A 15,429-nucleotide genomic window follows, 5' to 3' on the forward strand; every position below is an offset into this window, starting at 1 on the left:
TGCTGGACACCAATAGATGATAAGTGTTGTCAAGAAAAAGGTTGCTTTCTGGCTGGTGTGGCACAGTGGTTGAGCATCCACCTATGAACCAGGAGGTCATGGTTCAATTCCTGGTCAGGGCACATCCCCGAATTTCAGACACAATTCCCAGGAAGGGGCATGCAGGAAGCAGCCGAACAATGATTCTCTCTCATCATTAATGTTTCTGTCTCTCTCTCTTCTCTTCCTCCCTGAAATCAATAAAAATATATTTGGAAGAAAAAAAAGGATCATATATATACATATATATGCATGTGTGTATGTCTATATACATGTATATGTGTATGTATGAAGAGACTGTTATAAATATATTTGGATGTAGGGTATCCTTTTCAATCCAAGCTGAGGAATCTAATTTGCTTGGGTTACCAGGGATATTTGCAAAAATCACTTTGGTTCTGGAGTTCCAGGTGGTGAGCATCAGAATTCAGGCAGTGAAAGATTCATCCAGAAGCATGTTCCTATTTGCCTGTTTGGCTCTGAGTCTGGATAGCATGCCTTCAGGTAGCAAGAGTTCACCTGGCAGGAGTGTGGGTAGTGAGAAACACCGGGACTTCTCTTTCTCGGTGGCAGCTCCTGGTGACATGGCCATGAACAGTACCAGAAACCCCTTTTTGTGGGTCTCTACTGAGTCTGGACTGAATTGCTTGTGCTGAATTTGGAAAAGAGCATATCATAAACTAGCAGTATATCTCTGAAAGATCCAGAGTTATGAACTTTCTTTTCTATAATATATTTTCACTTATCCATACCATTTCCCCCATGCCTTTGATAAATTTGTAGACTAACATTACTTATTTATTTATTTATTTGTTCATTTAACAATGACGGAGAACCTAGGAGCAGCTAGGTCCACAGATACCAGATGAATAATGCAGTCTCTGCCCTCGCGGAACTTACAGTCCATCGGAACAAATAAACATACACATTTCTATCAAACAACATGAAAATCACTATTATAAACATCTGTGCGGAGAGCTGTACTAATGAGGAGAGGGCATATTTAAAAATAAGGACAGGTTACCTTTGTATACTGTGTTCTGAATGTACAGTACCCTCTTGCAGATGACTTTGTTTCATTATTAAATCCAACCAGCCTCTATGAGGGCACATTGTCTGGGGCACATGATCATCCCCATTTCAGGTGGGGCTCAGTAAGCTTCCATGGCCAGCACCCACGTAGCTGGTAAGAGGCAATGATATGTCTCAAATGGGGACTGCGTATTGCTGGACTGTAGCCCTTTTCAGTGTTCAGCATTGACTTGAGGTAGATGTTTCAGAGCCCCGTTCTTTTCTGCTCCACTGGCCTGTGATTGTCTTACTAGCAGCACCTGAATATGATCAGATCTTACTGGTTACAACTACCAACCCACAGAGTCACAATGCTTTTCATATTCATAAATTCCTAGAGTTTTAATCTGGCTTCAAATGAAGCACACGGCTCTGTGACTTAGTGCTAACGATGGCAGCCGGTGCCCAAAGCCAAGGCACCCTGGCATGCCAGAGCCCTTGCCTGCTGGTGGCAAGCAGATGTCTCCGAGACGGAAACATACTCGGGCATCTCGACTCCATCTGGTCACAAGAATATTGCAGGGATACACCCTGCATTCCTAGGCTCCGCATCATCTGAAGGAGGAAGTTCAGCTGTGGTCAAGCGTTGGTCCCCTCACACCAGCACGACCTGCGGCTGGCATTTCCTCTGGGCTGTGGGACAAGCCTAGGAAAGAAGCAGGTGGCCCAGAGCCTGCCCCTGAGTGCAACACTGGAAAGTCAGTCCTGACTAAGGCACACAGGAGTATGTCTGACTGGTCCTGGGCACTGGCCATCAGCTTAGCCAAGAGAACGATGACAAGGCATCTTTCTGCTTTGGTTCTTGAGTTCCAGGTGGTGAGCATCAGAATTCAGACAGTGAAAGATTGTCCTACAAATGTAGAGGTGGTATTCTCAGCAGAGAGTTAACTGTCCCCCCACCCCGGACTGTTAAGTGAATTTCAGACCTAAGATCCCATTTCCTTGGTTCATTACTCTAAAAGGAAGCTAAGAATAGAATTCCAACTGAATTTCTATGATAGTTTTCCCTAGATAATTAGACACCTTGCACTTCCACCAAAATGAACTGAAAGGAAATCTTGCCTATGCCTGAGGACAGAACAGCCATGGAACTGTGGACGTGGATGGGAACAAGGGCTGAAAGCAGAGGCCTGAGGTTCAAGCCTGACTTGGTCCCTGTACGTCCTGAATCATGTTCCCTGAAAAGTCAGTGCTGAAGCCCCAATAGCTACAGTGTGACTATATTTGGAGACAGGCCTTTAAAGAGGTGATTAAATTAAAATGAGTTCAGTTAGAGTGGGATCTAATTCAATCTGACTGGTGCTTTTACAAGAAGGGGAAATTTGGACACACAGAGAGACATCAGGGATGTGGGCAGAGGGAAAAGGCCACGTGAGGACACAGAGAGAAGGAAGCCATCTGCAAGCCAGGGAGAGAGGCGTAGAAGAAACCAAACCTGCCAACACTTTGACCTTGGACTTCCAGCCCCCAGACTATGAGAACATAAATTTCTGTTGTTTAATGCCACCCAGTCTGTGGCATTTTCTTATGGCAGCCCTAGCAAACGAATGCAGCCCCTTAACAACAGAGAGGGCTTGGACAAGTTTGCTGAGGTTTCCTCACCAGTTGAATGGGGTTAATAATACCATATAATATTGTAGAGTCTTCACATGAAAATGCCTACTACAGCACCTGGCACAAAATAGGTATATCATCCTATTGGCAGGCAGATGTCTCCCTGTGTACAGAGACCCAGAAACATGGTGCAGGGGCCTCACGGTGCAGGGGGCCTCACGGTGCAGGGGCCTCCAAGTCAAAGGGAAGTTCCTAGCTTCCTGCCCTGCAGCCCAGGGGGTTTGGTGCCCACAGTCAGCAGCGCCTGACTTGGCCTGTCCACTGACCTCTCATCTTGGTAAATGTCGGGACTTAAGAAAATAAAGTGGCTCCTCCTCACGGTGGATTCTACAGTTCCCTTTCGTTGTACATAACCCTGGTTATTTGACCCTGGCCTTGGTTGACACCTGCAACCCGAAGCTGACACAGAGCTCGTTGTCATCTGAAACTGCAGGTGCATGCCTTTCCCCCATTTCTCTGCCCAGGTTCCAGGGATCCCTGGAGGTTTGGCTCTGGCTGGAGTCAGCTGGAGTTGCCACCGAGCCTTCAAGTCTCATTTCCCCAGGATAACCAGAAGATGGCGCCTGTATTTCATACTTAAACATCCACGAACTTAAAAAGTCTTGAATGTGTCAGTGTTTCTGTGGCCCTCCTATGAGCCATTGTGTATTCCAGGTCTTTGTCTCTAAGAGCAGACTGGATTTGGGGCCCTTCAATCTCGGGCCACAACATTTTGCCACGTAGGTGACAGGATGTGACAATCACATTAGGAAAGTTTCTTACCCCAGCACCCAAATGCCTCTGCCTCACACTGTACCATCTATGATTCCTTCTCTTTTACCGAACACTTAGATAGTGCTTGACTATGTCCCCAACACAGTTCTAACCACTTTACATGCAATTAATTCTCAAAACTATATGAAGTTTAGGGGGAGAAACTGAGGCACAGAGAAATTGAATCAGTTAAGGTCAAATTGAGGTTATTATGTTGTCAGGAGTCCCAGTTAAAAAATGGAAGTGCCCCTATGATGGTGGTCTATTAAATCAGAATTAGCGAAGAATATAAAAATATAAATCAATTTATGAGATGTGTTTTTGCCCATTGCCAACTGTAGCGCCCACTGAGTGAGGGAAGAGACATGGGCTGTTTCTAGCTGTCATGACAAGAGGGAAATAAAGAGGAGAGGGTCAGAATGCTGCCACGGCCTTGATAGGTCTTCTCGGAGAAGAATGAAGTTATGGTGTGTATTCAAAGAAGGGAGGGCAGCTTTGAGGGAGCAAAGGATAGGAAGTGACAACCCAAGAGAGTGTCCCCACAGAAGAGAAAGGGGCCCATTAAGACAATAAACTTCACTTATTTTCCATTTTGGCCTAGAGCAAATTCTTCCTAATTAGTCTCTTGTTTCTTAACCAAAATATAAGCCCTAATCTGTATCTTCCTTAAACCGTTTTCAACATACCGAGTATGTAGCGAGCTATTTTTACCATGATGCAAAACTATGATGGCACTTCATAGCTCCCTTCTCTCTACCTCCCATGGTATTTTGCACTTACCACTAATATAGAAAGTATCACATTAAATTGTCAGCATTGTTTATGTTACTAGATTATGAGCTTCTTTGGCAAAACATTCTATCGCATAGAAAGCCCTCAAACTATAAAATGAGATTGACAGAATGTTGTTTGTGAAACACTGAGTAAGCCATTGTCTATTACGAAGGCACACATGCTGCTGGAATGACTGTATATGCATATGGAAAAGGCGAACCTTGACCCCTATTCATACCATATATGAAATTAACCTGAAACAGATCTAAGATCTAAACATAAAAGCTAAAACCATAAGTTTTTAGAAGAAAACAGGAAAATGCCTTTGTGACTTGGGAATAGGCAAAAGTTTCTTAGGTTGGTCACAGAAACCATTTAAAAAAATTGATGTTAGACTTCATCCACATTAAGGAACTCAGCTCACCGAAATATTCCAGTAAAATAATCAATAGGCAAGTTCAGGCAGGGATAAAATATCAAAAAATATATCTGACAGAAAACTTGTATCCAGATATATAAATAACTTATAACTTAATAACGAAAAGAAAAAAAGTAAAAAAAAAATTGGACAGAAAATACACAAATGGCCAATAAGTACATGACAAGCAGCTCAACATCAGTAATGATTAGAAAAATGCCAATTAAAACCCTATGAGATATCTTTACACACCCACTAAATGGAAAAGTTAAAAAGACTGATAGCATCAAATTTTGGAGAGAATGTGAAGCAACCAGACTCTCATACTTTGTTAATGGGAATGTACAATGAACCACAACTCTTTGGGAACAGATCTGGAAGTTTCTTATAAACCTAAAAGTAAATCTACCACATCATAGAGCAGTTTCACTCCTTGTTATTTACCCAAGAGATGTGAAAATACATGTCCACTAAAAGACTTGTATAAGAATGCCCATACCTAAAATTTTATTCATAAAATCCAAAAACTAGAAACAGCCTGTTTATCCACTGATAGGAAAAAGGATTAAAAAAAATTACAGTATATTCATGCAATGGTATACTATGCAGTTAAGTTTAAAAGGAACAAAGTACTGATGCATTCATCAACATGGGCGAATTTCAAAACCATTTGTTGAATGAAAGAACCTCACACGCAAGAATACATGTTGCATGCCTTATAAGAAGTCCTAGAACAGCCAAATTTAATCTGTGGTAGAAAAAAATCAATGTAATTGTTGCCTCTAGGAGGACTGGGGGACAGGAATTGAAGGGGAAGGTACATGCAGGAACTTTCTGGGGTGCTGATAAGGTTCTAAACCAGTGGTTCCCAAACTTATTTGGCCTACCGCCCCCTTTCCAGAAAAAATATTACTCAGCGCCCCCTGGAAATTAATTTTTTTTAAGTTTTAATAGCAATTAAACAGAAATATATGTATTAATGTTTCTACCTTTTTCGTAAAATATAGTAAAGAAAGGTGTAAATTGGAAACATTGAAGTTTGAAATTATGAAACTATTTATTGAACTCAGAATAGAAAGGTAATACAAAAAAAGTTAAAACAAATGCACCTGTGGCCATCACCGCCCCCCTGGATCGCTGCAGCACCCACCAGGGGGCGGTAGCACCCACTTTGGGAATCACTGTTCTAAATCTTGATATGGGTATGTGTTCTGTGTATACATTTGTCAAAACTCAACTGGTATACACTTAAGACTTGTGCACTTTACTGGATATAAATTTTATGTCAAAAGAAAACTTGTAAACAAATATGGAACCCTAGTTAATGATATGAATACTGAGGTGTTTGGGGGATGGGTATAGCCGTTAGCAGTTGGAATCTGTCAAAAATATAAGATATATTGATGGAAAGATAGAGTGACAGATTCATGGATAGATATGTGATAAGCAAGTATAGTAAAATGTTACTAGTAAAACCTACATGGTGGATATGCTTATTGTAAATTTCTTTCAGTGATTTATGATAAAAAATTTTATGATAAAAATAACCTACTAATCATTAAGCTTTTGATATTTAGTTTTTAAGGTCCTGTTCACATGGATCTCTTTGAGGTTAATATCCTCTTCCAGCACAGAAACCCTGAAAGTACAATTCTCTAGTGGACTAGACATCACTTTGTCCCTGAAAGAGATATGAAGCTTAAATGGACTAATTCTGGGTGCTCAAGTTTTTATTGGTATACTCTTGTTACATTAAGGGAAATGTTTTGTTTCTATTACTGGAGGAGTTCTTCTAAACTCTACTCTCTCTTCTCTCCCCCACAACATTCTCCCTGTGTAGGAACCTTCCTGTCATCCTGGACTGGGTAAAAACTCAGAAGCCTGGAACCATGGGTGTCAACATCATCACGTCTGACTTTGTGGACCTGGTGGACTTTGCCACGACTGTCATTGAATTGAATGACCTCCTACAGGAGGATAGAGCTTTGGCTAAATGCTGATTCAATTTTTATTTATCTTAATATTGAATCTTTTGATCCAGGCTAGAGTTCTGAAGGGTTTTCTGTTAGGATGGCCCCTGGGCAGTGATGGTGAAGTGAATAGAAGGAGAAGGAGGATGTTTTTTCTTTTTCCCCTCCTCACAGGGCCATTTGGATAAAATTGAAGATCTTTTCATTGCATTTTTCCCAGTGAGACTTTTGAAAAACTTAAGTCCAAGGGAAGAAAGCATGTTTCATGAGATCGAGGAGAGGATCTCCTCAATGGTTTATGATGTTGAATGTTATATGGAAATGGAGTCTCCAAGATACATTGGGGTATTGTGTGTCCTCCCACTAGGCCTAGTTCCCTTTTGTCTTCCAGGATGTTGTGTTTGAGTCAGTGAGAAAACTGAACCAGAAAAGCATTCCTGGTCAAAAGAATGACTCCTTGTAGGTGTAGACTGCCCTGTGCGGTGGCTCTACTATCAAGCTTGGGCTTTGAGGGGAGAAAGGGCCAAGCACCAGTTCTCTCTAGACATGTTGAATGTCACCACTTCATCCCTGAGAGAGTAAGACATTTATCACCAAAGTATTTCAGCTACAAGCTGTTCTTGCATAGCTTATCCTTGGTAATTAGTCAACTTCATTCTTCAGATAAACAGTGCAGACTGCCGTTGGTGTCAGAAATGTGTTTCCCACTTTTAAAGCATTGATTCCTTTCTCTTTGTTTTGGCCTCTTCTTAAAAGTGAAAGGAACAAGGACCAGAGATATTTTCATTGTGGGGCCCAACAATAGACAAACATGCATGTTTGTTGCACGCCAGATTTTTTAAAAAGTTTAATTCTGTAGCTTTTCCCAAAATGGCTGCCAGGTAAGCACCTCCATCATTTGGACAAAATCGTCTTCAGAGTAGGATCTTCAAGCCAGATCTTGGAGTTGCATTTCTTTGTTGTCTGCCTTGGACTCGGGTCTATGCCATGGGACACAATGCTAATGGAAGAGAGCTTGTCTGTGACACCGCAGCGGCAGACACAGGATGCATGGAAAGTGCAACGGATTTAAGGAGGACCCGCCAAGTGAGTTTGGAGCCATTCTGTAACTCCTTGAAAACAAGACTACCTCGGGGGACATTTAGGATGACTTGGATGTCGTTGAGTGAGAAATACCCAGTGTTGGAACATTTCCAGTTTGTGTCTTCCTTGTGCTGAGCCTAGTAATCACCACTGCATGAGGGCTTTGAAACTCACAAGGGGATTTTTTTTTTATTATTGATAAGAGGTGCTTATCCATAAAAAGCTCTCTTGTGTTTTATTTATTCACTTATTTATTTATAGATTAAGTATCTTCAGTGCTTCTTACCTCATGAGCACTCACCAAGGAGCTTCCTGAACTTTCTCACCCAGGCCCGATGCTGCCATGGTCTTCCTCCTTAGCAGGACCATGCATCTCAGGACTGTGAGTGACCTGCGACTCTGCTGTAGATGTCCTGGCTCCTCAGTCAAGAGGGCGGACGGGGTTCGTGTGTGGGCGTGGTCCAGATCTGAGAAGCCACTCGCAAGCCACGCACTGGGGCAGATGATGAAAAGAGTAGTGAAGAACTCTCAGTTCTTGAGGAAGACCCTCCAGAAAAGGATTGAAAAGAAAGCAGCCAGGAAGAAAACCAAGCATGGGAATGCGTGCACTTCGATGCTCCTAAGAACTGCCTGAGAATCTCTAAGGAAGTGTTAGCTTCCAGGTTCTAAAGGAGAAAAGATAAGCATGCAATCCTGGGTGGCTGTGTGCATGTATACAGATTGTTGGACCACCTCCCAGTAGTTTCCCATTTCTACTTTTCAATGCTCATGGCTGGATTTGCATGCTGCCTGCAGTGGGGGGTATCCTAGAGTTGCTACTAAAAGCACATGCACACCCCCAATTCTTGGTCTTCCAACCTTTACTCCCTGTGAAGGAATTTAAGCCCTGACCTTTAGCTTCCACAGCTTGAGGAGGTCATAACACAAATGCCTCTTCTGGGCATTAACTTTTCTTACATTTGAGCTCCTCCAAAGAGGTTTCTGAGATTTTATTGTCAAATTCTTTAGGACCTTCTATGGAAAGGAGTAAGGAAGTGAGTGCCCTCACTTTCTCCATTTCCCTTCAATTCTGATATTAAACTCCAGTGATGAGCTCTGAAATCCCTGGCCCACCCTCAGGGTTTTATTTGTTGTTATTGTTTCATTTGGGTCTTGTGTTTAATTCATGCTCAATTGCTAGGGACTAGATCAGTTCCCCTCTTTAACCCTTTGTTACTTGGCAAAGAGATAAGGAGGCAAGAGGAGAATTCTTCTTCTCTGTTTTATTTGAGCCTCAGCTTTGTCCAGGTGCTTGGTGCTACGAGGCCAGGTGTGTGACAGGTGTCTACACAGGATACCAGTGACACTCAAGGGCTGCTGACTGTTCAGTGAAATGTTTACTTGATTTTTTTCCCTTTAGTTTTAAAATATATAGCTGCACTTGGGCTGTGCCGTTTAACTGCACCGCAGTGTTTGCATGCTGAGAGAAAAGTCACCAAGCATGACAAAGAGCACAGCCCGCGGTACCGAGGGCGTGTGCACGGAGCCCCGCTCTGCATGGCGAGTGCAGGGGCTCGCTCCTTCGCGCTGCTGTGGGTGGCAGCCTGACTTCCATTTTGAAATCCTGCGCAGGAGTTCTGGGAGGTAGAAGGAGAATTATGTACAGCTCGCCCTTGATAAACACCCTTGAATTAGCAAAATGTCTGCCCCAAGAAGGAGTTGCTCCATGTATGATAAGGGGTGTGTGCATTCTGCTCCTTGACAGAAGGCCAAGCAGGAGACTCGGTGGTGGGACAGACTTGAGTTCTGTGACTCATTCTGCCTCTGCCACCAATAAAAATGGTGACCCGACCATATCACTTATTCTCACAAGCTCTAGGGACCTTTCTGATCAGATAAGTTTATCTTATTTACTAGTACTCAGAATTAACTTCAAGATCAGCTAAAAAGCTACTTGATTGATCCAAAAGCGGATGTTAGGATTCAGGGCCATGGTTATCCTGAAAAGTAGACTGAATTTTTTATGAGCTCCCTGGACCATTTGCCACGTGGCCAAGGGGACCATTACAGGTTTCAGTTAGATTACAGCAGAGTTGAAAGGCTTGAGCTTGGAGCCTATTAGAGGTGCCGCGGTAGTTTCATGGGTACAGAAAATATTCTTAGGTTTGGAGAGAGAAGTCAAGATAGAACGGGTGAAATGAGAAATGATCGAAAATTAAAATTGTAATTTAATGGCAGATCTAAAGGGTCAAGCCAAAAAATATCATCTACCTTATGTATCAGACTCTCTAGTAGTTAAATTTAGTTACTTTCCTTAGTGCTGAGCCCAGACCCCTGTATTCTTGAGAACCATTAAGTCACAGTTTAAAGCAGGATTTTCTATAAACTCAAAGAAAAGCACAAGATTCAGGTCCCAGAAATGATCGATCTTCAGAATCCTAGTTTTCTCTCATCTCCTCATCTCACAAAGTTTGTGTTTCTGTTAAGAAGACTATGTGGTGGAACACTCCAGAGTTAAATGCAGTTTTGTGGTGAAACAGTATTTTCTATTTCTGTTTTTCTGAATCTTACCATAAGAAAGTGCTCCCCATTGAGACGTTGTGGCAACCCAACTCAAAGGCTTAACCCAAAGCTAAAGGTGGAGACGGAATGAAGACTGCAATGAAACCACCTGTTTTCCTGGGAAGCAAAAGGGCTGCGCAAATCCAGACCATCTGACAGAGTTAGTTCATGCTGCAGTTGGAGTTTTGTCACGTTCTCTCTTGGCTGACTGCAGATGTTTACTGTTAGTTTCTGGGAAACAGAACGGGCTAATGAATGGGGCACAGGCATGAGGCCCCCCTCCCCGGCCTCAGCAAGGAAGTGATCCTGAGCTAAATCTGCCTTGTTCTTCCATCTGGAAAAAAGATGCCAGCCTGCTACTTTAGTGCTGTTTTGCAAATCTTGGTCAAGCAGCTCCCCAAAGCGTCAGGTCTCTAACGGTGAGGTTAAATGCTATATATTAAGCAGGTGTACAGTTGTGATTCTTCTTTGTGTGCATATGTGGAGAAATGCTACTGGGGTTCATTTCTCAAAGGTGCCACCGTTAGATGGAAATTTTCTAACAACGGCGCCTTTAGTGATGTGAACAGTGAGATGAGCGGGGCTGAAAGAAATCTGCCAATGTGTATGTGAACACCTGAGAGTTGGGCGTTCCCCAGTGCACACCAAGTAGTCATGGTATGCCAGGAGGAGGTGTATAGAAATGTTAACATCAAACTCCACAGTGAAAGAAGTTTGGTTTGTATGGCATAGAACATGGCTGTCCCTCCAAATTCCACTAACTTTCCAGTACATATTGGCCCTCTGCCTCAGACTGCTTCCTGCTATTTGCTGCCATGGCTTTGTCACTCACACATGTCGTCTTGGGACACAAGGAGTGGATTGGTTGGGTGATAAGTGATTTAACTGGAAGCTTTACCCTTAGTTCCAATCGATGCTAAACAGCTCTTTACTGCCCCAAGGTTCCTCAGCTTCCTGCTAGAAATAATGATGCTAAGGACATTATGTCACTGGCTTGGCCCTAACCCAGAGAACGCAGCACACAATGCCATGGTGTTGAAGTACCACATCCTTAGACACTGGAAGCACTCTAAGATAACTCCTTCTATCCTGCAGTGGACATAGTGTTCTAGTCTTTTCTCCAACAAACCTTATTCTTAGGGCTTTCCAAATTCGTTGCTAAGCCACATCGTTTGGATGAAATGTTTTTCTTCTCTTCATTGGGAATTCAATCCCATAGTCTATTAAGACAACTCCATCAATGGTCTAGAGCAGGGGTGGGCAAACTTTTTGACTCGAGGGCCACAATGGGTTCTTAAACTGGACCGGAGGGCCAGAACAAAAGCATGGATGGAGTGTTTGTGTGAACTAATATAAATTCAAAGTAAACATCATTACATAAAAGGGTACGGTCTTTTTTTTCAATAGTTTTATTCATTTCAAACGGCCAGATCCTGCCCGCGGGCTGTAGTTTGCCCACGGCTGACCTAGAGCCATTTTCTATCTCCTTCAAAGAATACCACTTTCTCCTCTTGTTTCCTGGCCATCCTCTGTCATCTGCTGATTACTGTGAATCGCAGGATGCTGGCAAAACTTACAGTAAAAGGCACATACACTCAACAATGTCCAAACACACTCTTATCACAGTGGTTTTAGCTCCTTACTCTTCTCAGATGCATTATCCAGCTCCCCTCCCTGCTTCTACTCAGTTACTAGAACTGTCCCTGATTGGAGCCCAGAACTTGGGGCCAGTACTTTATTCAGATATCAGGGGCTTGCCCCCAAGCTATGAGCCCAACAAGAAGCACAGCACTTTGAAAAGTCAAATGGGCCTTTGGCAGCTTTGAACATTTGCAGTTTTACATTTGTTATTAGTTTATAACACTAATAACACTTTAGTCATAAATCTGTAATATCAATATGATAAATCTTAGTACATAGTCTAGAGACAGTGGTACCTTGCTGCTATTATACTTACTAATTTATACACCAATTAATAAGTATTACATATAGATTGTTTGCATTATTGTATTGTGTATGCATATATATAGTATATATGCCAACTGTAATACTTAACCTCACTGATCAGCATTTTAAAAATACAGTAGCCCCCCCCCCCCCTTATCCACAGAGGATATGTTCTAAGATCCCCAGTGGATACCTGAAACCATGGATAGTAATGAACTATATATGCTTTGTGTTTTTCCTACACATACATACATTTTCACTTAAAGGAAGCATTTTGTGGCTTCTCTTTGGCATATCAGAATTGCCAGCATGACTACTCTTACATTTTGGGGCCATTATTCAGTAAAATAAGGGTTACTTGAACACAAGCACTGCAATACTGCGACAGTCAATCTGAAAGCTTAGGCTACTAAGTAACTGATAGGCAAGTAGCGTGGACAGTATGGAGACACTGGACAAAGGGGTGAATCATATCCTGGACAGGATGGCTTGAGATTTCATCACGCTACTTAGAACTGTGCAATTTAAAACTTATGAATTGTTTATATCTGGGATTTTACATTTAATTTATTTGGACTGCTGCTGACCACGGGTAACTGAAACCATGGAAAGCAAAGCCTTGCATAAGGTTGGACTACTGTACAGAGATTGTCATAGTGAAAATAAGTCTGGTCAATTCAGATGATACATGAATCTGAAAATGTTCTATTAGATATTATATTTTGTCCGCTATGCTTGTTTTATATTACAGTGCATGCCATTAGCTAAATTGTGCAAAATAATAATAGTAAATTATACCAATTTTAAGGTTAGAATTAAAATTTTACATATATGCTGCTTGATACTCCGAAATGTATTTTGTGGCCTAATTATCTTATTCATACACATTTCACATGGCTTTTCTCCCCTAGGAAATAATTGTTCAAATATCTCCCTCTCCTGTCTTGTAACCTGGATTATACTGCTTAATTCAAACTAAAACATTGTAAAGCCAGATTACCTCATTTTAACTGTGAAAAAGTTCAATCGATATGCTGATATGATGTCATTTCTTTGTATTTGACTTGAACTACCTAAATAAGCTTAAACCTAATAATAAATATAAAACGGGAGCAGGCACTTCTCCTTTGTTTGTATGCACATTGTGTTATTGGCCATATAAATCCTCAAGAGTAACTACTAATCTTAGTAGTAGGGGTGGGGGCTTTACACCCACCCCCACCAAATATCACCCAACACAATCCCTTCGACATGGTTGATTGTGTTTAACTGGTGAATGATTTAGCAAAAATTAAGTACAGTCATGTGAAACAAAGCAGATAAATTCAGATGGCGAAAGAGAAAGTTGCACAATCACTGTATGCATTGCTCAGAGAGTGGGATCCATGCCACTGGTGGTCGGCAAGATGACGTGGGATGGACGATGGCCATGTCCTTGCATAGCATTAATATCATTGCTCACTTACTCATTCTTGTTATCTAACAGGCATGCCTTAGCTTAGTGATGAAACCCTTCTAGCCCTTGTTTATCTAGCAAATACAAAAAAAGACAATAGCATCCAACTACGTTTATTATCATATTGTTTATATTGTGTTTATTTTGTGGTTACCGTCTCTTTGTAGAAGTGATCCTGGGTTTGTCAATAGTGATATAAAATTTCCTTTCAAAGTAAACTTGAGTTTTTTAAAGAGTCTATTCTATAGAAGCTATGGAAGTGACCTAAGTGTAGGATCCTTTCCAAGCTGGAAAAAAAATGTAGTTGATTCTACTGCACACTTTTGCCAAGAATTGGGTTTGGCTGTGCTCTTTAAATACACGAACTGCTATTTGGGGTAGAAAGTCACCTAGTCTTTCATAAGGGAACTTTCTCCATGTTCCCTGTAGAAGTCCACACTCAGGTATCCTCTCTCCATATTGTCCTGTGCTGCAGTTTAAACAGGGGAGGGGGGAAGTTGGGGAGTCGCTCAGTCTCATAGACTGTTTTTGAGGTTCCCATGGAATACAGAGAGCAAACCCTGTTTTTTCCACTTGGAAAGTGATTCCTTTTCTGTGAATCCCTGAGGTGAAGATGCCTGAGTATTCTGGATTTTTATTGTTGCTTTTTCCCCCCAAAGGAATTCTTCTTACTCAGCGGTATGTCTCTTTGTTTACATCTCTGCATATCTGCTCACTGTGACCAGAGGAGTGATATTATTGTAAGACATGAAACCTTTCCTTCTCAGAGAGGGACAGTGGCCAAAGTCCATGTGCCTCAGCCTCACTCAGGATGGCCTGGACGAGTGCCAGTAAAACAGACATGCTAGTCAGACCAGCGTGTTTGCACAGCTGGGTAGTGTTTGGGGATAGCATGGGGGGTGTGGGGAGTGGAGGGTGTTAGCCTCTGTCCAGCAGCATCATGCAATCCAGAGAAGCCTTAGGCGAGCAGATGGCTTTAATATAAGGGTCCTGGTGTCTAAAGAATAGTTTCATTCTATGGAGAAAAGCTCTAAGAAGCAGAGCTCTTGTTGCGAAAAGAGGCCACTGAAAGCTGTTCTTTGTTTAACCTGAGAACTTCTCTGCTTTTTGGCCTGAATACTCTCCTGCCCTGGTCCTCACTGGGTATTTGCCCAATTCAGGGCTCATGGAATCCTCTCTAGGCCTCCATGAATTATAAGGGGATCTGGACAAAGACAGATTGCCTTGTTGGATTGCCTTTTGCAAGAGCTTCTCTCACCAACAAACTTGTGGGTGTAGAACTAATTTGCCACACATCATAGGGGTTGGTGGACCATTTCAGGGGGACCAGAATGCTCTGAAATAACACACAACATTTTAGATATATGTGCACTTTTTTTCTGGTAGAGGATCCATAGCTTTCCTTAGATTCTCAAAGAAATCTATGATCTTTAAAAGTTGCGAACCACTGCCTTTCAAGTGCCTATGAGAATGACCATGAGCTAATTTAGACTAGCACCACAATGCCATGGTCCTTCCTGTTACAAGCAAAAATTAAATTAAGACATTTATTGACTTTAGAGCTCTCTTTTAAGAAGCAAGTTTGGATAACATAAGATAAAAGGGAACTGACTAAGCCAAGTCCAAAGGATCCTAAGGATCATGACAAGGGCTCAAGCAAGAGAGGGTGGTAGCAGAGCCAGAGAAACCGGGCACGCTGGCAGACATGGGGGGATGGCCGGGTCCCATGCACAGATTGCAGAGGAAATTGATACATTGGACCC

At 42.1% G+C, this 15,429-nt stretch overlaps 1 protein-coding gene across 1 annotated transcript in view; it reads left to right on the top strand.

Moving 5' to 3' along the window:
• PLCXD2 (phosphatidylinositol specific phospholipase C X domain containing 2) overlaps positions 1-7,960 on the top strand; it is a 57,977-nt gene extending 50,017 nt beyond the window's left edge. The window contains exon 4 of the mRNA XM_036352341.1: positions 6,510-7,960. Coding sequence (XP_036208234.1) covers positions 6,510-6,669 — 160 coding nt within the window. The 3' untranslated portion in view covers positions 6,670-7,960. The remainder of the gene's footprint in view (positions 1-6,509) is intronic.
• The last annotated feature ends 7,469 nt before the right edge of the window (positions 7,961-15,429 follow it).

Source organism: Myotis myotis, unplaced genomic scaffold (genome assembly GCF_014108235.1).
Source record: "Myotis myotis isolate mMyoMyo1 unplaced genomic scaffold, mMyoMyo1.p scaffold_m19_p_2, whole genome shotgun sequence".
Taxonomy (NCBI): domain Eukaryota; kingdom Metazoa; phylum Chordata; class Mammalia; order Chiroptera; family Vespertilionidae; genus Myotis; species Myotis myotis.